Here is a 25,443-nt window from a genome sequence, read left to right on the forward strand (position 1 = left end):
GTTATTCACAGGACAACTCTGTTTGCTTCTCTGGTTAGAATGCTTTCTCCTTGGCCGTCATGCCATTCATACTTTTCAACTTGTTGTCAGTAGTTGTGCTTTCTCTCTTATCACCACAGTGATTTCTCTCTAATGTTAAGAACACTTCATCTTTTCCCCTCTTCAGAGGAAGAAGGAGAAGGATCTCCCCAGTTCTTCCCTGTTTGCAGGAAAGTAGTGTGCATATGGCATACTTAAAATAAATGATGTCCTCAGAGAGAAAGGCCAGCTTTATCCAAGGCTGCGTAGCTCACCCCAGCAGGAACTCAGGGTTCGTGCTTCACGAACCCTGAAATGCCACTAGCATGTGTCCTTTTTTAGTATTTACTGGAAAATTCCTTAAAGTCCTAGTGGCAGACAACCTTCTTGACTTGCCTATTAATAAAGTCAGTATCTGTTGAGGTGGGATCCTATGAGACCTCTTTTTTAGCCCCATCTTCCTGCTCTCCCACTAAACCATAATAGTAAAATGTGTATAGTATCACTAATACTTGTATAATGTCACTAATGTTGGTGAGAATTCTTTTACGTGATTTCATTGAAACTACATAATAAGTTTAGAAACTTAAGTCAGGTTTGTATAAAATAAAAGAAAAGAACTTGATGTTACATGTCAATTATATTCAAATTAATAAAAATAAAAGATACGATAGCCTTTGGAGTTTTGCTTATGGCTTTCTTTGTTTCTTTTTCTTTTTTTAATTCCAGCTTTACTGCTCGGATTACAGAATTAATGCAAGTACTAAAGGATTTAAATCAGGGCAAATATGAACGCACTATGGTCTCACAACAGGAAAAGGGTAAATATGAATGCACTCAGTCATATAAGTTTTTGCTGACATGGCTTGATGCTTTAATACTTAGTTTTCCATTTAATGTGTTGAAGGAGCACAAGACATTCCCTTGATACCTGGAATTGGAGAAATCATCAATGCAGATAACATTATAAAGTATGTACAGAAAAGGGTTCTTTAGCTCCATAAACATTTGCTAAACTACACAGTAGCCTTTCTCTTTCAGCTACATCTACTTAGTGTTTAACGTCAAACTATTCTCTTTTTATTAATTTCCTCTATAGATTTGATCATGTTCCTTTAGCAACGCCAAATGGAGATATCTTGATTCGAGACCTTAATTTTGAAGTAAGTTTTTACACGGTTATATAAAAGCTTAAATCATCTTCAAAACGTGAACTGAGAAACTGTCATCTGAATGTTTAAAAGAATTTTAAGGCTTCACTTAGTCTCTGAATCCACAAAATTGCTTTAAAAAGTAAGCCTTTGTAAAGGAGGACTGCCTTGGAGTAAGGTATTGTAAATCTCCAGTTACAGAATAAATCAGTACTAGGGATGTAATATACAACATGATAAATATAAAAATAATACTGGATGTTATATGTGAAAGTTGTTAAGAGCGGAAACCCTAAGAGTTCTCATCACACACACACTTTTTTTTTCTGTTTCTTTAATCTGACATCCGTATGAGATGTTCACTGAACTTACTATGATAATCATTTCATGGTGAATGGGAGTCAAATCACTGTGCTGTATACCTTAAACTGTACTGCATGTCAGTGAGATCTCAGTATAATTGGAATAAAAAGTAAAAAATAAGTCTTTGAAACAGAAATCTATTTTTATTTGACAGAACTTTAAAGTTTCAAATACTGCTATCAAAAAACCTTTTTGCAAATAAAGTCCCTTTCAAGAAAGCCATAGAAGATATAGATAATTGGAATCTTCACTGTAAGATGAATATTTAAACTTGCATATATAACATTAGTCTCTTTAAATTAAAATAATTTATGAGTTGGTATTGTTTTGATGGTACAGGAAGATCTGTACCTATAAAAACAAAATACAGTTTTTTATATTACTGATGAAAACCATATGAGACCAGCGCAATACCACTGCAGATTGCCCCTCACCCAAGACACGAGACAGCTCGAGCCAGGTGGACTGTGATGCTGATGCAGAAGAGTCTGTTAACCAAAAGAGCAGGCCAAATTAAAAAGCAAAGCAAAACATGAGAATTATTGTATGATTTTATACGATTCTCACAGACCTAGGGGTTATTATTTTGTTTGTATCTATTGTGACTTTATAACTAGTTCACATCTGAAAATCTTGAAGATAGTAATCAATGTCTATTACACGTGCTGTCTCTCTAGTTCCAGATACCATTACTCTAGAATAACACTATCCAATAGAACTTTCTGTGATATGGAAATGGTCTGTATCTGCATTGTCCAGTATTGTAGCCACATGTGGCTATTGCACTTTTGAAATGTGGTTAGTACAGTTGAGGAACTGAATTTTAAATTTTACTTAATAAATTTGCCCTTAAATAGCCACATGTGACTAGTGGCTATTGTATTGGAAAGCACAACTCCAGAATTCTCCACATGCTCTATGTTCATGGCCCTCTGTAATTTGTGTTGTATATGGAGATTATTTCCAACTGCTTGCGTTGAAGAATGTTGTCTGATAGTTTATAAAATAGAAGTAGAGTTATTAGATTTGTTTTCAAAGTGTTATTAGGTAAGTCTTCAGTTTTTCTACTTTTAGCATGTATATTTATTACATACATCTCCACTTTTTTAAAAAAAAACTGTAAAACTGTAAAGTGTTAGTTTTGTAAAGTATGGGGACTTACTCAGTATTGAATATTATATACTGTCATGTTTGTTTTAAAGCCAGGAAACACAAAGGGAAGTACCGAAAATGTGAATATGGTTGATAAATGTTTAATGGCGCAAGTATTACAGAAGTGTGTTTTTCATTTAGCCCTGGGTGCTGTAGTCAAATAGGCTCCGTTGGCAGAGTATGTGGCCACCTACAGGGCTTGGTATCAGGAATAAACAGAGCTCAAAACCCCATCTTTGATAGATTTCCAGTAGCCCCTTTATTGTTATCACCCAAGCATAGAAAGAGCCATGAGATTTTCTCCATTGAAGAATCCTCTGGGCCCTTTCTCCTATTTCCCTTACTTCTGTCTTTATGCAGCAGAGAATACACCAGCAGCACAGATGCACACATGTCTTGTGCCTAGTGGGGAGAGATTTGCGATCTGTGTGTACAGATACAAGGAGAAAGTAGATCATGATTTTGGTCTGCTCACTTTGTCATAAGGTGACCACACTACTGCTGTCCTTTTCATTCTAGTCCAAAGCCCTTCCCTTTAAAACCTTTATATTTGAATTTTAGTATACTTCTGGCCAGTCCTGGTAACTTCACTTTTTTAGCCTGAGAGAGGCCCTTACTTTTTTGCTTTTATTTTGGTTTCACTTTGGAAAGTCTTATTTTACAATCCTGCTTGTTTAAGTTTTTTAACTCTGTGATCATATTCTATACCACTCTGACCTGTTCTATGATTCTTGTATTGCATTCTTCTCCACTGAGACCTTTCTTTGACATCTGTCCTTTTGGTCCACTGTTAAAAGCTTTTCTTCTGTCTGTTTCTGACTTAAGATATTTTAAGTTAGATTTGCCTTTTTCTCATTTATTTTGTCTTTTCCAACATTTGTTTAACGTAATTTTTTTTTTTTTAATTCAAACATCCTTTTTTTTTTTTTTTTTTTTAAGCATCTGATTGTTTTCTCCCCATCTGGCTTGCTTGAAAATAAAGAAACATAATGTGGTTCAAAGCATTTGTTGCCCTAGTAAAGCAATCCAGGATCCTCAGTAATAGAGTGTTCTTAAGAACTTGGTTTTCAGTGAAAGTTATCCTTGGCTTTTAGTCGTAATTCATTCTGGGGCGGGGGCGGGGAAATACGGTCCTATAACTCTTTAATTTGGAAAAATTATCACTGGCTTACCATGGCTGATGGCATAATTGGAAGTTTTGTCCAACATTATTATTACCGTGGAGTAAAGAAAAGTTAATGCTGAGTCTCAAGACATTTGTGCATAAGAGTATCTAAGGATTTCAGTAACTCTAGTTATTATTTATACACGTCATTACAAACTTGGTTTCTAGGTTTCCTGGCATGTTGCACCAAATAATGTGGAGAGCTATAGGATGGCAGTGAAAACCACAATAAGTAGTTAGGTGCAGGAAAAAAATACTTATGGCTAACATTATCTAGATAAATCAGGGTGATAGGGATCCATTTAATTAATAGTTCTCTGAACTTCAGGCACTTCTCAAGGCATCACTATTATAATAGAGTACAGTTATTATATATAATGTATTCTTAGGAATAGTCACTATTTTCAATTATATAGAAGCAAGAAGTATGTATTTAGAAGTCCATCAAAATGACTCTCTAATTTCTCGGAAAAAGAGACTGCTCATCATTTGGAAAACTCATTCACAATAGCTCCTTCTCTAATATTGACATGCATAAGTTGTGGCATTTTGTTAGAGATCAACTGTGGTAAAATGCACACAACATAAAATTTACCATTTTAACTATTTTTAAGTGTACAGTTTAGTGACATTAAGTACATGTAGTGTATGGTCCAGCCGTCACCACTGTCTTCGCAGCAAACAAACCACCCATTACACAGTAGCTCCTTTTTCTCCCCACCCTCAGTCCCGTGTAACCTCTGTTCTACTTTGCGTCTCAATGAATTTGCCTATTCTGAGGACCTCGTGAGTGGAGTCATCATGTTTGTCCTTTTGTGTCTTGCATTTTTTGCATAACATCATGTCTTCAGGTTCATTCATGTTGTGGCACACACAGAATCTCATTCCTTTTAAGGCTGAATGGTAATATTCCATTGTATATATATGCCACATTTTGTTGCTTCCACCTTTTGACTGGTGTGAATAATGCAAGTGGCTGGGTGTGTTACATCAGGAGAAGCGCCTTCAGTGGCTTACAGTGCCCTGTAGCATTTGCCCGCTACTGCCTGCCACCCCGTCTACTCCTCTGAGCTCAGTTCTCCCGTTCTTCTCTCCTGCTCTTACTTCTCTAGTAGAATCCTCTCTGATTTTTTAACAGGACAGGTGCATTCCTGCTCAGCTTTTGTAGCTCCTCTTTGTGGGTGGAAACTATAATGATCTTCCTCCAGGTAAACTAGTTTACTTCTTTCAAAAGTTTTGCCCAGTTGTCATTTTCAGTGAGGCCTGGCCTGACCAGCTTAAAAATGCAGCACCCACCCCCCTACCCCTACTTTTTTTTTTTTTTTTTTTTTTACCTTGATCTATAAAATGGCTGTCTGGGGAGGCCTTACAAATAGCTGTGAAAAGAAGAGAAGCGAAAAGCAAAGGAGAAAAAGAAAGACAGAAGCATCTGAATTCAGAGTTCCAAAGAATAGCAAGAAGAGATAAGAAAGCCTTCTTCAGCGATCAATGCAAAGAAATAGAGGAAAACAACAGAATGGGAAAAACTAGAGATCTCTTCAAGAAAATCAGAGATACCAAAGGAACATTTCATGCAAAGATGGGCTCGATAAAGGACAGAAATGGTATGGACCTAACAGAAGCAGAAGATATTAAGAAGAGATGGCAAGAATACACAGAAGAACCGTACAAAAAAGATCTTCACGACCCAGATAATCACGATGGTGTGATCACTGACCTAGAGCCAGACATCCTGGAATGTGAAGTCAAGTGGGCCTTAGAAAGCATCACTACAAACAAAGCTAGTGGAGGTGATGGAATTCCAGTTGAGCTATTCCAAATCCTGAAAGATGATGCTGTGAAAGTGCTGCACTCAGTATGCCAGCAAATTTGGAAAACTCAGCAGTGGCCACAGGACTGGAAAAGGTCAGTTTTCATTCCAATCCAAAAGAAAGGCAATGCCAAAGAATGCTCAAACTACCCCACAATTGCACTCATCTCACACGCTAGTAAAGTAATGCTCAAAATTCTCCAAGCCAGGCTTCGGCAATATGTGAACCGTGAACTTCCAGATGTTCAAGCTGGTTTTAGAAAAGGCAGAGGAACCAGAGATCAAATTGCCAACATCCACTGGATCATGGAAAAAGCAAGAGAGCTCCAGAAAAACATCTATTTCTGCTTTATTGACTATGCCAAAGCCTTTGACTGTGTGGATCACAATCAGCTGTGGAAAATTCTTTAAGAGATGGGAATACCAGACCACCTGATCTGCCTCTTGATAAATTTGTATGCAGGTCAGGAAGCAACAGTTAGAACTGGACATGGAACAACAGACTGGTTCCAAATAGGAAAAGGAGTTCGTCAAGGCTGTATATTGTCACCGTGTTTATTTAACTTATATGCAGAGTACATCATGAGAAACGCTGGACTGGAAGAAACACAAACTGGAATCAAGATTGCCGGGAGAAATATCAATAACCTCAAATATGCAGATGATACCACCCTTATGGCAGAAAGTGAAGAGGAACTAAAAATCCTCTTGATGAAAGTGAAAGTGGAGAGTGAAAAAGTTGGCTTAAAGCTCAACATTCAGAAAACGAAGATCATGGCATCTGGTCCCACCACTTCATGGGAAATAGATGGGGAAACAGTGGAAACAGTGTCAGACTTTATTTTTCTGGGCTCCAAAATCACTACAGATGGTGACTGCAGCCATGAAATTAAAAGACGCTTACTCCTTGGAAGGAAAGTTATGACCAATCTAGATAGCATATTCAAAAGCAGAGACATTACTTTGCCAACAAAGGTTCGTCTAGTCAAGGCTGTGGTTTTTCCTGTGGTCATGTATGGATGTGAGAGTTGGACTGTAAAGAAGGGTGAGTGCCGAAGAATTGATGCTTTTGAACTGTGGTGTTGGAGAAGACTCTTGAGAGTCCCTTGGACTGCAAGGAGATCCAACCAGTCCATTCTGAAGGAGATCAGCCCTGGGATTTCTTTGGAAGGAATGATGCTAAAGCTGAAACTCCAGTACTTTGGCCACCTCATGCGAAGAGTTGACTCATTGGAAAAGACCCTGATGCTGGGAGGGATTGGGGGCAAGAGGAGAAGGGGACGACAGAGGATGAGATGGCTGGATGGCATCACTGACTCGATGGACGTGAGTCTGAGTGAACTCCGGGAGTTGGTGATGGACAGGAAGGCCTGGCGTGCTGCGATTCATGGGGTCGCAAAGAGTCGGACACGACTGAGCGACTAATCTGATCTGATCTCTGATTTTTTTCCCCATTGTACTTATTTTCTAACGTACTGTTTAATTTACTTATTTATTATGCATGTTCCTCATCGTATTTGTCTCCCACTAGAATGTATACTGGTAAGGGTTAGGATTTTGGTGTGTTGTTGTTTGGGGGGTTTTTTGGTCTCTTTTACTCACTAATTTATCTGTATTGCCTTAGAACAGAGCCTGACACTTAGTATTCAATACATATTCATTGAGTTAAGTAACAGGAACCTAAGACTCAACAGTTTTTAAAAAGGCAGGTTCTGCAGCTAGGGTAACTCATCTCTCTCTGATGTGTTTCCTGCTGTGCTGCATTGCTGGGAAGGCTAGAATTATGACCCAGGGTTTTTGATTCATCACAGGTTTGATTAACTCACATTATATAAACTTAGAACTCAATCCCTTTTGACATTTTTGCATTTAACTTCCATCCTTACATTCTTGCAGAACAATTTGGTGAACTTATAAATATTTATAATATACATATACTTCAATGCAACTTATAATTTCTAAGAATCTGATCTATAGAAATACTTCTCACTCATGTGTCAATTTGCTAGCTGACTTGGAGTTTCATTGCAGTATTATTAAAAAGCAAACAAAATACAGATGACCTAAATACTTAACAAAAGGAGAGTATTTAGATAAATTTTGATACATCCTTACTATGGAATACAGTACAGGCATTAAGAAAAGAATGGGGAGAATCTGAATATACTGATGTAAAAGAACATCTGTGATATATTGTTAAATAATAACAAGTTACAGAGTAATATATATAGAACAACTGCATTAAAAAAAAAAAAGATTGTGTATATACATAATTGCTGTTTTTCAAGAATTCAAGCTTTAGCTCTTTGTATTATGATGGAGATTTAAGTTGATATCAATAGTGGTTTTTAAGTAAGGAAAAAAGTGACTGAGTAAAAATGGAAAGTAAACAAAAATAAAAGGCCTCTTCATTATACCGTCCGCAGCCTCTATCTAATCACATCTGTAGACAAAATGGAAAGCTTATCATTAGCTTATTTGACTCCAAGGAAATGTTGATTGTGTGTATGTTCTATTTAATTAATTCATAGACTGATTTCTTTTCAGGTTCGATCTGGGGCCAATGTTCTAATCTGTGGTCCAAATGGCTGTGGAAAGAGTTCACTTTTCCGTGTTCTTGGTGAAGTAAGTAAAGCCTGGCCTTAGGATGTTGCAGTCCTACTTTGGCCTGTCATCTATACCACGCTATGAAATTTACAACTGTTCCCCTTCCTCCTTTGCTTTTATAGTTATGGCCTCTTTTTGGAGGACGTCTAACTAAACCTGAGAGAGGAAAGTTATTTTATGTTCCGCAGGTAAGGCCTCGCTTGAGCTATTTTATAATCTTTGGTTTAAAGATCTTTTGTTTTTAATAAATTTACTGCTAATGCTTTTTTCCCTTTTACTATCAGAGACCTTATATGACCCTTGGAACACTTCGAGACCAAGTGATATATCCAGATGGAAAGGAAGATCAGAAAAAGAAGGGGATTTCTGACCTCGTAAGGAAATGTTTATATACTAGCCTTACTGAAAACACTCCATTTCAGAGTCTGTATCTTAATCAATTAAGTATTTTAGATGCCAAGTGGTTAATCCTAACCTTTTGTAAAGAATTCTAAAACCTTATCATTAATTATAACTTTTCAGGCTGTGGTAAGATGTTAACCATTTTGCTTAAATATGACTGTTGAATGTTTAGTGTCATCTTTACACTATTATTTGTTTCCTCATTGTCCTCATCCCTTAATTGTGCAGAATAATGTTATTCTTTTTAAGCTGCTAGATTTATTTTGTCAAAATTACTATAAATAGGAAGTAAAAGAGTTTTTGGTTTACCTTTCACATTCTTTGGTGAATGTAGCTTTTTTTAGTGATATTGGCAATAGAATTTTAGCAATTCTAGTTTCAAAAATAAAGCAAGACAGATAATGTTGGTTTATGTTAAACACGATTTCATCTTTAATCATTTTGCTGAAAGGTGCTGAAGGAGTACTTAGATAATGTCCAGTTGAGTCATATCCTTGAACGTGAAGGTGGCTGGGACAGTGTTCAGGACTGGATGGATGTGCTAAGTGGTGGAGAGAAGCAAAGAATGGCGGTAAGTGTGCTCTGAAGACACTGCACAGCAATGCAGCTGGTTGCATGAAGTCCACTCTTAGACTCCAGCATTTTGATAATCAAGGCATACAGTTTTATTAATCTTTTTATTTATCAATGATTATAGTATAGTTGTTTATATGATAATAAAAGAATAATTTGCATGTAAATTTAGAATTCTGAAAAATTCATAAATATTCCCTTGAAAGGAAAAGATGCAGATCCAATTATATACCATTAATCTGTTTTTCTAAAAGTTAGGGGAACTTTGTAGCACATTGGTCCTGATTGGGTTTGAGATCCCTTTTAGTACTTTTTTCCCTGTAAACATCTCTCTGTCTTACTCAGGCTATTCTCTCTAAAGTAGCTGAAGGTGTTAGAGATGTTAATTTTATTTTATTTTTATTCTTTGTTCTGTTCTTGCCCTTTCCCTCTATCATTATATGTATTCTTGTTTCAGAGCTCAATATTTACTACTTAAAGTTAGAATTTCAAAATTTCATAATATAAAGAAACATTTGAAAGGAATTGTTTTAATGTTTCTATAATTGGCTAAACTTATCCCAATCCAACATGGCTATAAAACACAGCATATTAAGAGTGATTCGTGGAGTACTCTGTAAAGAGGGATAACTTTTTAAAGAGTCATTTTCTAACTAGTACCATCATTTGAGCAGATCCAGAGGATTTTGGAGGGAGGGAGTGTAAACTTTGTGTAAATGAGAGAAAACGTAGCCAAGGAAGCATAGCACGAGTTGACGTATCCTGAACTGCTCACTCTGTGTCTTCAGGTTGTATCCAGCCTCATGGTTGCCTCCCACTCTGTGAGGAACATGTTTTGCCTGTTGTTTTCCCCCAGTTCATACCCATTCTTTATGAACTTAATATCAACCTAATATTGTGATTCATTTGGCTAGTGCTATAAGGTGAAATTAATCTAGACTGATGAATACATCATAAACAGAAGAGAGAGATCAGCCATTCTCAAAGTGGATATTGGGCTGGAGGAGTGAGAATTTGAAGTGACTGGGCATTGAGTGATTGGGTGACATGTCTCTTTCCTTCGTTACACTCATTTGGGTCCAGCACCATCAGCCAGGGTTGCTCCAGATAATATTATAGATTGGTCTGCTTTATTTCTTTGACTCATAGTCATCTTTTCTGCTCCACTGTTCTTTCTTTAATATTTATTTGGCTACATGAGGTCTGAGTTGCAGCAAACAGAATCTTTAGTCACAGCATGAAGGATCTTTTTTTTAAGTTGCAGCATGCCAACTCTTGGTTGTGGTGTCTGGGGTCTAGTTTCCTGCTCAGGGATAGAACTCGAGCCCCCTGCATTTGGGAACGTGAAGTCTTAGCCACTGAACACCAGGGAAGTGCCTCTGCTCCACTTCCTATTCGTCTTTAGTGATTTTTTTTTTTTTTAATGAAAAAATATATATGATGGAAAAGTTGAAATACTTACAAAAGTATGAAGAAAGGCACAAAGCCTCTTACCAGAGATTCCAGTGTCATAAGATTTTTAGTGTTTTTTTAAGTCCGTTTTGTAATTATTTCTTTTACCTTATTGGCAGTTGTTCCCGTTCCTCAAAGTCACTGAGATCTCTCTAATATTGACCCTTTCCTTTTCTACAGCTGATCAGTTCCCTTTTGACTCTGCCTTCTTTCCTATGCAGCACAGACTTACTAATCTGGGCCCTGGCACATAGGAGGTACAGAGGAGGTATTTCTTACATGAACAAATGATCTCTTCCCCTTAACTTCCTTTTTCACTTTTTGTTTTCTCATATTATTTAAATACCGACCCAAGAGCATTTGTTTGCCTTAGCATTTCTGTACATGGGCTTCTGAGCACCGCTGGAAAAAAGTCAGAGAAAGAGATGGATTGCTGCCACCACACTTCCATGGTTTCCAGTCTTTCAGGCCCTCACAGCATGTCTTGGCAGTCATTTTACTGATTTTTGTCCCTCTGTCTCATTTTTCATGATAATCATATGAAAACTACCAGTTTCAGGCCTTCTACCCCATTATTACTCCACCACTCTCAGCAGAATAACTCACCTCCTATCCCTTAAAGAAAAAAGAGAAGCTGTTATTTCAGTTAAATGACAGCTAATTTTTATTGAGTGCTTAATAGGTGATATAGGCAATATGCCAAGCACTTTACACAGTTATCTCACTTCATTCTCTCAGCAGTCCTGTGAGATGAGAGCTACGAGAATCCCATTCCGCAGAGGGAATAGAACTGTAGAACAGTTAAGTGGCTTGCCAGGCGAAGATATCTAGTAAATGTTAAAGCTGGTAGAAGGCTGTGGGTGGCTTTTCAAGCTCAGGCAGCAGTATGACTGCAGTGTTCATATTCTTCAAAATCTCTTTGTATTGCAATACCAAGTGGCTAACCACATAGTAGGAGAGAGAAAGACATGTGATGAGAAAACTTCCTTACAGCGTGGTAAGTGTGGAGACAAGGAATGCAAAGCATTCCCTGGGAACGCAGAGGACGGGCATTTGAATGCTTTCAAATAACCACCCCTCTTAATAACCTTGCACTGGCCTGTCCTGAACTCCTGTTTCCTCTGTTTGTGGATGATATATCATCCTTCCTCTTGAGAAAGCCTAATTAGGCTAACTGTTTCCATCTGTGTTTTTGGACCCTCCCTCCTCTAACTGTATCACATCCCTTTCCTTCAGTTCTGCACCACCCTGACACACACACACCTATATTTAATTTCTTATAGTCCACTTTCCAGAGAAGGCAGTGGCACCACACTCCAGTACTCTTGCCTGGAAGATCCCATGGACGGAGGAGCCTGGTGGACAGCAGTCCATGGGGTCGCTAAGAGTCGGACACGACTGAGTGACTTCACTTTCACTTTTCACTTCCATCATTGGAGAAGGAAATGGCAACCCACTCCAGTGTTCTTGCCTGGAGAATCCCAGGGACGGGGGAGCCTGGTGGGCTGCCGTCTGTGGGGTCGCACAGAGTCGGACACGACTGAAGCGACTTAGCAGCAGCAGCAGCAGCCCTCTTTCAGAAAGATATTTTCAGGTCGCTGTGATCTAGAGACCAAACTCTCCCATAACCGAAGGTCCCAGGTTGTCCACGCCTTTCATTCTCTGCACAGCTGAACGAGCTTCTCGATAGTCTGTCCCTGCTGTTTCCCCTTCCTCACCCTTATAAATAAAGTGTAAACTCCAAGAAAGCTGATTCGGTTATCCATTGATCAAATATTTGAATGTCTGCTATTCTATACAGGCGTTAGGTACGCAGTAGTGATTAAAATGGTGTCTTGGCTTTTGTGAGTATTACAGCCTAAGGGATAGACAAAGAAACAGACAACGTAGTTTATGCTGTGTGAAGAGCTACAGAGATGTTACAAAAGGGACCCGCTTGGGTTGGGAGGGATCAGGTAGGTTTGTCTGAGAAGGTGACGTTAAGCAGAAATTTGAATGATGCAAGGAGCAGAGTGAGGCGTTTGAGACGTGAGGAACGTGACATGTACTAAGCCTCTAAGGCCTATGACACCTTGTCTCCTGATCGTTGAGAGGAGGTGATGGCGTGGAATGTTGAGGTTAGAGAGTGAGTAGGAATAAGGTTGTGCAGTGTCTTGTAGGTCATGGTAAGGAGTTTGGATTTTATTCTGAGTGAAATGGGAAGTCATTGAAGGGTTTTAAGTAGAAGAATGAAATTCTCACATTTCTGGAAGATCCTCTCTGATTACATGGAGAATTAAAGAGGCACAGAGGAGGAAGCAGGAGGCTGTTTGTGGTTATCCAGGCAGGAGAAGGTTGTGCTCTGGGCTGAGGGCATGATTGGAAGCTGGGGGAAAGTGAGTAGACGTCACAGGGCTGACTTGGACTAAAGATGGGGGTAGGGGAGGAAGAGAAGACCAGGGAGGACTGACAGCTTTCTAGCTTGAGCAGCTGCTTTGAAGTGTTCAATATGGGGTGGAGGAAATGGATGAATGGATTTATGTTTAAAGTCTGTGAGTCCTGTAAGATATCCAAATAGAAAGATTAAATAGGAATTTTTATGTATCAGCCTGGAAATTAGAACAGAAGTATGGGTGGGAGAGAGATTTGGGGGAGTAAATGTAAATAATATTTGAAATCATGAGACTTGAAAAGATCACTCAGAGAAACAAAATAGGAAAAACAGAAGAGGGCCTAGAAATTAACCCTCAGGGACCCCAACATTTAATGGTTCAGCAAAAGAGAAAATGCTGGAAAAGAAACTTGAGAAAACAGCTTAAGATACTTGAAACCCCATGGTCTCACTCTCACTTTCTCAAGAAGGGAAATGGTCACCTGAGTTCAGTGTTGCAGAGAAGATAAATTGGGCAAGGATAGAAAGTGCCCACTTTATATCATCGAGATTGGTGTTAGGAGGCAGATGACATTTGGAATATCTGTTAGACAAAGGGTCAGGATAAATAATTCCTGGAAAATAAAATACATATGGAAAATAAATAGCAACATCTTCAGCATTCCTGCTAATCAAAGAAATGTTAAGCTATAACAGTCTTGATGTTAATTTTCACTTACGAAATTCACATAGACTTTTAAAAATGAGCATGCCCAATATTGACCACAGTGATATATACAACATGTGCACTCAGACATTATTGGTAGGAATATAAATTCGCAACTTAATATTAGTTGGCATTACTTAAGCAACAGACTGTTTAAAAATAGTTTTTGCATTGAGTTATCTATAGTCTGAATTCTAAGATTTCATGAAAATGTGTATCCTCTAATCTTGTTTAGAGAATTTTTTAATATTAATTTAAAGCTCAACTTCATCTCATATCAGTCAAGAGCTTTTGCTTTACTCATAACAGTGTTTCTCATGTGTTACATTTTTCTCTTTGCTTGGGAAGGCAATGAAAGCAATCAAGTTTCTTTATGTTGTTTTTGTTTCTGAGAAGTAAATTTTTTGAGTTAGAATACATTTCCTTCTTTGTTTACAAGAATATAAATATATATTTAATTGAAAGAAAATCTGTTTTAGCTTACTAATGTTATTCAGTAGTGTGACATATGATTATACAGAGTATTTCCTTTCGTGCTTCAGATGGCAAGACTATTTTATCACAAGCCCCAGTTTGCTATTTTGGATGAATGTACAAGTGCAGTTAGTGTGGATGTGGAAGACTACATTTACAGTCATTGTCGAGAGGTGAGTGTGATATTCTGTCCCTGCTCCCACTTTACTGTGTCCAACCAAATATCTATCCAAGAGAAGATTCCAAGTTATGAAGTGACAAAATTACTATCAAAGGAAGGTATCTTGCTTTAATAAAGATTTTAAACTGATAAAATAGATACGACTAAAAGAGAAAATTGTCAGTGAGTTCTGTGTATAATTCTTTCTAGCCATGTGTTAGATATAAAATAAATATTTAAAAATTTCCCCTTTTATCTCATTCCCTATCCTCATTGTTAATAAACTGATATTTTCTTAATTTGTTCCATTAGCTTTACCTAAATATCATTTGTTTTTTTATAAAGAAAATTTTAAAAAAATTTTAATTAAAAAAATTGGCAAATTATTTGGCAACTTTTAATATATCTGTTTTTTTTGTCTGGCCTGGTCAATATTTTACCAAGGCTTCTTTTAGTATAGTAGCCTTTTTTTTTTTTTTTAAATCCATTTATCTATATAGATTTTCAGATTTGAAGGTATTAAGAGGTGTTTGTGGAATTCTCTTATACATAAAACAATGTAGTCTGTATTTGATTAGTGACTTAGACGCTCCATGCAATTTCCTCTTATATCTAGCTGTAGGCTGCAAGTCCGCATAAAATATGCAATTCTCCTGTGTATAGATTCCATTTAAAAGAAAAAAATTCCTGTGGGGCCCCCGGTTGATAAATTGTATTACTTTAATGGCACTTAAAAATGGATAAACATGATATGAGGTATGAACTTAAACTTGAAACTCCTTTACAGCTACAAAACCGGTATAAACTTACAAATTAAGTACAGAAGAAATTTTAAAACACAGTTTCAAAATTGCAGCATTAGAAAGACATTTGATACTGTTTTGCTGAAACTAAACTACTAGTTTGAAATGTGAGGTCCAAATATAATATGAAGTCCAGATCTTATGTTTTGAATTTTGCCTATGTATTTTGACTTAAATAATTCTGTAATAAAGAATGCCTTCATTCAGTTGAGATCTGATCTAATTATTTTAGAATTATAAGAGAAATAATATCTGAAGTAAGCTTTCAAAAATCACATGTGTTGCACCATTGAAATATATATTTTGTTAATAACTGATAGTATATTTGTCATGCAGTTTCTGACCTGTCTGATAACCTTTCCTTTGGCACCTGAACTTATTACACATTAAAAATTTTAAACAATACCAGCTTAAGTCATCACATGGTACCAGCAGAAGTGTATGCACGAACCTAGGCACTTAAATCTCATGATGGAAGTGATAAGAAGAATATACTTACCCAAATTCTTTTTAATTCTCAAAATGAAAGTAAGATTTGGAACTCATGGTGGAGATTTTTTCCTGGTTACCCTAGCCTGTTTCTCAGCCTCGAGAGACCCATGTTGAGAAACCGTGATCCTAGAGCAGGGTTGCTCAGGCTCAGCACTGTTGACGTTTTGGGTGGATTATTCTTAGTTGTGGGAGGCTGTCCTCTGCTTTGTGGGATGTTTGGAACATTTTTGATCTCAACTCATTAGATGTCTCTAGCACTGTTAGTTTTGACAATCAGAAGACCTTGAAATGTGTCCCCTACGGGGCAAAATGTCCTGCCTCTTCTTCCCGGTTGAGAATCACTGATCCAGAGCAGCTAGCTACATCTCTTGATGTTGTTTTGAAAATCTGAAGAATGGTCCATAAACCCTAATTCACAGTCTAAAATCCAGTGAGCTTTTAAAACTGAAAAAGATTTTTCATTGTTTTGTGGCAAGTTTACTGGGTAGCCAGAGCTGGCCTGAACTAATAGATTTTTAAGCCCTTTTATTGATATTTATCTTCCTGAATGTCCATGTCCATATGTGTTGCTGCAGAAACATTGATGTGTTAATTTCAGAATTCTACCTCAGAACCCTCTGGGAGTGGTAAATGCTGCTTTTCCAAAATCTGAATTCTAAGACATGTTCCAAATTAAGGGGTTCTAGTAAAGATTGTACTGTATTTGAAAAACAGATTTATTGTAGGCAATACTATATTGATTTAATTTTCCTGATTTTGACCTTTTGTCATTTTTACCATCCTTATGCTCTTTTCATATATTTTTCACAATAAAATAGAAAATATGCTAGGATATATATTTTGTGCCCAAAACAAAACAATACAGTTAATTAAGCTAGTAACTGTTAGTTTAGTTTTTTTTCTTTCTTAGACTCTATTGATACTTGTTAGTTTTTATTATGTAGTTGATGGCCTATACTTTCTGTTACTTTAAACATTTGGTATCAGTTGATTTTTAACTATAGCTACTGAAGCCAGTCATCTTAACAGCTTAAATTATATAAACTAATTTACTTTGTAACTGTGTTATTGATGTAAACCTAAATCGTTTTCCTTGTATTAGGTTGGCATTACCCTCTTCACTGTGTCACATAGAAAGTCTCTTTGGAAACACCATGAGGTTTGTATTTCTTATATTGAATGGTATAGTGAAAGTTTGTTTTATTTTCATAATATGAATTTAGGTGATTATGACTTTAGATTTCTTGGTGTGTGTTCCATCATAGATATATAATTTCAGGGGAAAAGGTGATTCTAATTCATTGTTATAAAATAGCATTTTTATAAATATTATTGTAGTTGTCAATTTTGAGGGCCATATAATATATATTAATATGGATAGTCTCTAGTTGTATAGGAAAGGTATTAGAGAACCAGTTAATGATTCTCCAGTTTTATAAATCACTATTACATAATGAACTGACTAAAATGTACATAATCTGATCACAGCCTTTTCTAACCATTCTCTACTGACCAAAAGGAAAGAGAGTCTTAAGAAGGATCAGATGGCAAAAAGTTTAGGGACAGCTTTAGTAGAAATCAGGACTACAAGGAGGAAACTATAATGTAAGCTGTTTATCATCACACACTATAATAAAATAGAATTCATTAAGTGGTCCCTCTAATTTACAAAGATACTACAGTGAGCTTTGCAGCAGTTCAGGTTCTCCGGCAGTATCACAGAGCCCTTCTCACCATAGCAGTTCTTTTCCTCTCCTAGTGTAAAATGATCAACCCCGAAGAATAAACCCAGCTTAGTTCATTTCTTCTTTCTTTCCTTTCTTTTTTCTTTCTTTCTCCCTGCTTGCTTTCTCTTGCTCTCTCTTTTTCTTTCTTCCTACCTCCCTCTTTTTTTCTCTCTTTCTTTCCTTCCTCCTTTCCTTCCTAAATGATACAGAAATTTCAGGTGAAAGAAAGGGTTTGAGAAAAATTGTAATATGGTAAGGCTATCTTGTCCCATAAAATACACCTGACTGAGCTCCTTTTTTAAAAAAAAGCCAAATACTGGGTTAAGTGTTATGCGGGATACAGAGTACTGTCTTTGCTCTCAGGAATATTATGGTCCAAATGGTAGTGTACAGATGGTTAAATGAAGATCATGGAATTTGAAGTCAGAATACCTGGGTTTAGGCAACACTGTTTCTGACATTGTTTCCTTTGTATAATAGAGTTACTGATCTTGCCCAGCTGTCTCCTAGGTTACCATGAGGATCAGATGTAGTCTGTATGAAAGCTCTTAATAAACTTTAATGAAATTGTGTATAGCTGTTGACTTTTAAAGATAGTTTTATAATGGCACATTATGATTTTCCCACTTTTGTTAATTGAATGGAAGACTAACTGGATATCAAGGCAGTTTAAAATATACCCAAGCCTTTGTGTTTTCACAGAAGTTCATAAACATTACAACCATAGGACAGTGCAAGGACTTGGCTTTCCCCTTTCCTCTTCTCCTGGAGGTGTAGACAAGTAGCAAAGTAACCATCGGATCAGTGACCATGTGATGGAGGGGGAGACACAAAGAACTGCAGTGTTGAGTCCAAAATAGCTTAAAATAACAATATAGAAAACTGGAAAAAAGAAGATCTTTTCAGTAAACAAAAAAACCACTAAATAAAACAGAAGGCTTTGTAGCTGCTATCCTAAGCATCTTTGTAGGATGGAATTATATGGGCTCTTTTCCTCCTTTGCCAAGTCAACAATTGAACAAAAAGCCTTAAGTTAGAGGTTCGGAACCAATCTGGGAAACCAGCTAAAGTGAATGTTTCAGAGGCTGTCCTGCCTGATAGGCTTGCACACAGTACAGCTGCACCTCTGCTGACCAGATCAGTTGTGGAGTGACAGAAGCATTCTACTCTGTGGGATGCTTACAGATTTGGTTCCTTTAAAATGAATGAGGAGGTCTGGTGTTTTAGTTCTCATAATGGAAAGTGCTATATCCGCTACAAGCAGAGGTATTTTGTGACTATTTTTAAAAAGAGCAAACTTCGTCATTTAGTCTTTCCTTGGAAAATGGTATGCATTTCTGAGTATAAACTTTTGAAAATTTTAGTGGCTTACAATGATTGTTTCCAGTCATTTTCTTGTCTGATGACCTCTACATAAATTCCTGACTGAAAGAAGATTCTCAGTTATTGATTTCTTTCTCCCTTCTTTCCCCTAGTACTACCTGCATATGGATGGCAGAGGCAATTATGAATTCAAACAGATAACAGAAGATACAGTTGAATTTGGCTCCTAGAATCCGGAGAACTGTATTGTACCAGCTTCAATGAAATAATTACACAATACAATTAGAAATACAAAGTACATTGTAAAATAAAGTTGAGCTTGTTTTTTAAAACAAAGCAACAAATTAGGTACCAAATAATCGAGAACAAGTTATTGAAACATTTAATATTATATAGGATATTGCTAATTGTGTATATGTTGGTTTAATTATTAATATGTACTAAGAATGTCCTTATTCTTGTGGTTAAAAACCTGCCTAAATTAAATTGGGCTTAAATCAGTGTAACCTGATTCATCCTGGGATGTAAACCATTTGAAGTCAGCTACTTTGACTTTTATGGCTCTATCTTTTCCTTCAATGAAGAACCCTATTTAAAACTGGGGTCATCACTTGTCCTGTTCTAACAAGAGTCTTGAGTTTCATTTTCTTGTGTCCCATGATAGCGGGAAACAAATCACAGTGTTTTATCAAAATGTGTATCTTGGCATAATGGCATTTATGACACCGTGGCAGAGTTCTTGGGCTGCCACAGTTATCCTCATTCCTTGCATATGTCTTGGGGCACACTGGACTCCAAGAAAGCCATTTGAATTTTCTTTGCCTAAGTAATAAATATGCCCCTCACAGTCTTCAGTATTGAGTTGTTTTGGGGTTCTTTGTGATGATGCAACGAAAGTACATGTGCAGTCTTGCTTACAGGGGAGGGTTACTGTGTTTCCACCTAATCTTTTCAGTGATTGGGATATTAGAACACAAAGTCCTTACATGTCAAGCTCAAAGTCTTCTAATATTTTTAGAATTTCTAATGAATTGAGTGGATTTGTGTATGTTAGAAGCCCATTCATTAAATGCATGGTGGTTACACGGTGTTAAACTCCAGATGAGCCTTAAGAGTGCACTACATCATGTGAAGCACTGAGTATGCAATGTTATCACTGTCTTTGACCGTGATTGTATGTTTAAGAAGTGTGTTATAAAATTATGCACGTGAGTGAATTATGTTTCCTGAGGCACTGGTTTATCTCTGTGAATCTTGAATAACTTTTTTACATTTGGGTTATTATATTGAACTATATCCTAAGAGAAATCAATTTTATCTCACCAAACCACCATTAATGACTATGTGTATTATTTGCACAGGGAAAACTGCAATTGAGTATTATCAATAAGCTAGATATGAAATCAGTTTTATCAAACTGGGATTCAGAAAGGGGCTTTTTATATTCTTGTTTTTGCATAACTGGTTTTGTTTTTTTTGCAAAATTAACTCTAAGAATCACCAACTACCGAAGTAAAACTTGTACTGATTCCATAATACATAACATTCAGTTTTTACAACTTCTGTTTAGCAAACTTGTATACTTACTTATTTTCTGTTCAGATTAAAAAAGAATCAGATATCCTATACAATCTTTGCTCGTTCTTTTTATTCTGGTATATAAATCCTAGATAGTTCATACAGAGTTCATACAGTCTTGACTTGAAAAATACAAAAATAAAAATTCAGAAGGCCTTTTTGGCACCCAGTGTCTCAATTTTAAAAAGTTTTGTCAAATGTGGTTTTATTGAAATAAATTTCTTTTTTAGAAAAATCATGAAAAAACCTTAGGTGTACTTCACAAATGCTACCAAATAGTCAGGGGACCTTGAAAGATCGTATCAGTCCTAGGGAAGATTTTATGACATGGGGGAAGTTTCAAATTATCAGATTGCTAAGATACCCTAAGCCTACTAATAGAAGTATTTTCCTAACTGCCCCGTTATGCCTCTTGTGATCAAAAAAAAAATGTTTCTCCTTGATTTTTCCTTCCCTGTAAATTAAAAATTGCCTCACCATTTGAGGTGTGAAAGAAGATCCCTTCCCTGGAGAATCACCGTGTACATTAACTTGATAGTTCTAGGAAGGCTTACAATAAAGGAATCCAGTGTTTCCAAGATGTGATTGACCATGGGACATCCTTTTCCACATAATTCCTGTTAGCATCATCCATAGACTGCAGTGGGAAATAAATGGCTGTTTAATCTGCAAATAGATGGGGAAACAGTGAAAGACTTTATTTTTTGAGGCTCCAAAATCACTGCAGATGGTGACTGCAGCCATGAAATTAAAAGACACTTACTCCCTGGAAGAAAAGTTACAACCAACCTAGACAGCATATTAAAAAGCAGAGCCATTACTTTGCCAACAAAGGTCCGTCTAGTCAAAGCTATGGTTTTTCCAGTAGTCATATTGGGACTATAAAGAAAGCTGAATGCCAAAGAATTGATGCTTTTGAACTGTGGTGTTGGAGAAGACTCTTGAGAGTCCCTTGGACTGCAAGGAGATCCATCCAGTCCATCCTAAAGGAAATTGGTCCTGAATATTCATTGGAAGGACTGATGCTGAAGCTGAAACTCCAATACTTTGGCCACCTGATGCAAAGAGCTGACTCATTTGAAAAGACCTTGATGCTGGGAAAGATTGAAGGCAGGATGGATGGCATCACCAACTCAGTGGACATGAGTTTGGTAAACTCCGGGAGTTGGTGATGGACAGGGAGGCCTGGCGTGCTGAAGTCCATGGGGTTGCAAGGAGTTGGACATAACTGAGTGACTGAACTGAACTAACTGAAGCTAAGGATAAGGGCTTTCATCCGTGAGCAACACTGCATATCAAGTTTATCACTTGGTTCTCGTAGCGAGCTTCTACTTTTATATGAGAAAACAGGGATGTAAACAACTAGCATTGTATGCTGTGCACTAACAGAATAGCAGGTACCTGGGGTTTGCCTCTATAGGGGAGGTAAAATTTTATCTCTACCCTCTTAGGCCCAGCCTAAGAATTAAGTTGGCATAAAACAGATTAACAGATGAAAAACAGACACATTTATTTAAGTTTTACAGGAGCCCTTATAAGGAAGGGAAGCCCCAAAGAAGTGGCAAAACTAAAGCCGATGGTGCTGCAAAGAGAGGTGACTGTGGAAAAGTAACTGTGGAGAGCCTAGGGGAAGGTAAGCATTATTTAATAAGGTTTGTATAGAATTCTGTCAGCCTCAACATCCTGTCCTTGGTAAGAGTGTTATTTTCCTTCTGGTGTAGGAAGGACATCTTGTCTACGGAGGTTTTACTTCCTGTTTTTAGGAAGAAAGGGGGAAGAGTCAGAGTGACGTTCCTGCACCTGCTGTTTTAAGTGCCTTTAACTCAACTAGTCCTTATTGCAAAGTGGGTATTTTGGGATGACAAATCCTGCCACCCTTCACCTCCACCCTACTTAATGATTAGCATTTGACTTAAAACTGTGGTGATGTTATAACATCTGTCATTTCCTTATATAATTTTTTAACTTTTAAATTTGATGTTTAAAACCATAATTTGCCTAAAAGCAGAATGAATTTTCTTCTAGTAGATGGACTTCAGCATTGTTAACTGTAGGAAATGGTTTACATTTTTCCCTACGTCAGTTATTTTTCCTTTGTGAAGAATTGAAATGCTCTAACCTGTAAACAAGCATGTCACTTAATAAATTCTAGTACCAGAAATTAATGAATAACAGCCCCTCCCCATGCCCTGAGGGCAACCATTTTTAACTTCTAATTGTTTTGTGGTGGTTTTTATTTTTTAGATAGTGGGTTACATAACTGTTTCTTAATTTATCAGTTTTAGGCATTCCCTACTGCCTGTATTCCTGTCACACCCACCGCATATAGTTAAATCATTTTAAAAAATTTGTAAACACTTTATTGCAATATAATATGTAAACAGAAAAGCCCATAAATCTTAGGCTCATTGAATTTTTAGAAAGTGTTCGTGCTCATTACCATCCCCGCCCAGATCAAGAAATAGGACATTGTCCCACTTCAAGGCCACCTTCATGTCTTCGTTCAATCATGACTGTAAAAACCATTTTATTTAGACTTAGAAATTTGGTTACCTGTTTTCGAGCTTCATATGTAATTAAATACCCTTTGTGTGTGTTTGCTTTCCGTCAACCTTATGAAAATGACTGATACATTTTAGATGTGGCAAAAGTGCCTTCACTTTTATTTGCTGTATAATATTTAATTATATGAATAGATGACACTTCATTAATCTTACCACCAATGGGCATTGTGCTTTCTCTTTGGCGCTATTACAGATAGTTCCTATAAACCTTATGCATGTCTTTTGGTGCACATACGTGTTCATTTTTGGAATGTAATGTATTCAACTTTGATACATACACCGCCACCAGACTGTTCACTGAAGTGCCATTTTGACACTCCCACTGTAAGTGTATGAGAATCTGTTTTCCCAGTCCTTGGTATTATGAATGTTTTTTCTCTTTTATTTATGTATTTTTAGCCATCAACAGTAAATCATCGTGGTTTCATTTTGCATTTCCCTGACCAGTAACAACTGAGCTCATTTCATGTTTCCATTTGGATAGCCTCCTTTTTGAAGGGGCCATTTAAATCTTTGGGCCTCCTTTTATGAATTGTCCTATTGATGTTAGAGATTTATATATATTCTGAATATGAGTCCTTTGTTAGATGAATGTTTAAATATCAAAGTAGACTCTTAAAACTTGCCAGATCCTCATGTTTATTGTTTATTTGACAAGTATACTATAAGATGGTTAAAATGATCCCCAGAAAGGTAAGTTAAGACTCATAGCACAAAGTAAATTATTGGGCTTATAGAAAAAATAAATGGTAGACCAACAATTTGAGTTCTAAATTGTCTGATTACAAAACCTAGACCAGCTGGTCCTTCTTAATCATCTATTTTACATATAGTAGTGTGTATATGTTAATCCCAAATTCCTGATTTATTCTTCTCCCCCCAACCTGCCCTTTTGGGTAACCATAAGTTTGTTTTCTATGTCTGTGAGTCTGTCTAGGTTTTGTAAATAATTTCATTTGTATCATTTTTTTAGATTTCACATATTAATGATATATATTTGTCTTTCTCTGACTTACTTCACTTAGTTTGATAATCTCTGTGTTGTAACAAATAGTGTTATTTCAATTCTTTATGTCTGAGTAATATTCCGTGGTATAGATGTACCACATTTTATTTATCCTTTCATCTGTCCATGGGCATTTAGGTTGCTTCCCTGTCTTGGCTATTGTAAATAATGCTGCAGTGAACATTGAGGTGCATGTATATTTTCAAATTATGGTATATATTCTTTGGAAAAAAGTCTGTTTGGATCTTCTGCCCATTTTTTGGATTGTTTGTTTTAATACTGAGCTGCATGAACTGTTTGTATATTTTGGAGATTAATCCCTTTTTGGTCACATGGCTTGCACATATTTTCTCCCATTCTATAGTTTATCTTTTCATTTTGTGTGTGGTTTCCTTTGCTTTGTAAAAACTTTTAAGTTGAATTAGGACCCATTTGTTTATGTTTGTTTTTATTTTCTTTACTCTTAGAAGTGGATCCAAAAAGATATTTCTGCACTTTATGTCAGAGTGTCCTGCCTATGTTTCCTCTAAGTATTTTATAGTATCCAGTCTTACATTTTGGTCTTTAATCCATTCTGAGTTTATTTTTGTATATGGTTTTAGAGAATGTTCTGATTTCATTCTTTTACATATAGTTGTCCAGTTTTTCCAGTACCACTTATTGAAGAGAATACCTTTTCTCCACTGTACATTCCTGCCTCCTTTGTTTTAGATTAATTGACCATAGGTGCTTAGGTTTATGATTGTTTTAAGTTGCTAGTGTCTTAATTTCAAAGGCATTTCCAGTATCCTGCATTTGTACTCTCCTCACAGTGCCAAAGAATTGATGCTTTTGAACTGTGGTGTTGGAGAAGACTCTTGAGAGTCCCTTGGACTGCAAGAAGATCTAACCAGTCCATTCTAAAGGAGATCAGTCCTCGGTGTTCATTGGAAAGACTGATGCTAAAGCTGAAACTCCAATACTTTGGCCACCTCATGCGAAGAGTTGACTCATTGGAAAAGACCCTGATGCTGGGAGGGATTGGGGGCAGGAGGAGAAGGGGACGACAGAGGATGAGATGGCTGGATGGCATCACTGACTCGATGGACGTGAGTCTGAGTGAACTCTGGGAGTTGGTGATGGACAGGGAGGCTTGGTGTGCTGCGATTCATGGGGTCACAAAGAGTCGGACACAACTGAGCAACTGAACTGAACGCAATTATTAGTTTTGATACCATACTTGTGTGTGGATGATTCCTACTTTTACTGTATGTTTGCCTTTACTAGTGAGCTTTCCCGCTCATAATTTTCTTGTTTGTAGCTGTGGTCTTTTCTTTTCTACTTAGAACAGTTCTTGTAGCATTTGTTGGGAAGCTGGTTTGGTGGTGCTGAATTCTCTTAGATTTTTCCTGTTTGTAAAGCTTTCAATTTCTCTGTTGAATCTGAATGAGAACCTTGCTGGGTAGAGTATTCTTGGTTGTAGGTTTTCTCCTTTTGTCACTATAATAAATATTGTGCTGCTTCCTGGTAGCCTGCAGAGTTTCTGCTGCAAAATCAGCTGATGACC

General features: G+C 36.9%; 1 protein-coding gene across 1 annotated transcript in view; it reads left to right on the forward strand.

Annotated features, from left to right (window-relative positions):
- The window catches only part of ABCD3 (ATP binding cassette subfamily D member 3), an 83,032-nt gene extending 62,657 nt beyond the window's left edge, over positions 1-20,375 (forward strand). Inside the window, exons 14-23 of the mRNA XM_086391308.1 lie at positions 748-839; positions 926-989; positions 1,118-1,181; positions 8,207-8,284; positions 8,389-8,454; positions 8,551-8,640; positions 9,120-9,239; positions 14,313-14,417; positions 16,802-16,858; positions 18,902-20,375. Of these exons, the coding sequence (XP_086247434.1) occupies positions 748-839; positions 926-989; positions 1,118-1,181; positions 8,207-8,284; positions 8,389-8,454; positions 8,551-8,640; positions 9,120-9,239; positions 14,313-14,417; positions 16,802-16,858; positions 18,902-18,979 (814 nt within the window). The 3' untranslated portion in view covers positions 18,980-20,375. The remainder of the gene's footprint in view (positions 1-747; positions 840-925; positions 990-1,117; positions 1,182-8,206; positions 8,285-8,388; positions 8,455-8,550; positions 8,641-9,119; positions 9,240-14,312; positions 14,418-16,801; positions 16,859-18,901) is intronic.
- Positions 20,376-25,443: the final 5,068 nt, after the last annotated feature.

The sequence above is a fragment of the Bos grunniens genome, chromosome 3, assembly GCF_055505025.1.
Source record: "Bos grunniens cultivar Pamir isolate PY7600 chromosome 3, Bosgru_T2T1.0, whole genome shotgun sequence".
NCBI classification, from domain to species: Eukaryota; Metazoa; Chordata; class Mammalia; order Artiodactyla; family Bovidae; genus Bos; species Bos grunniens.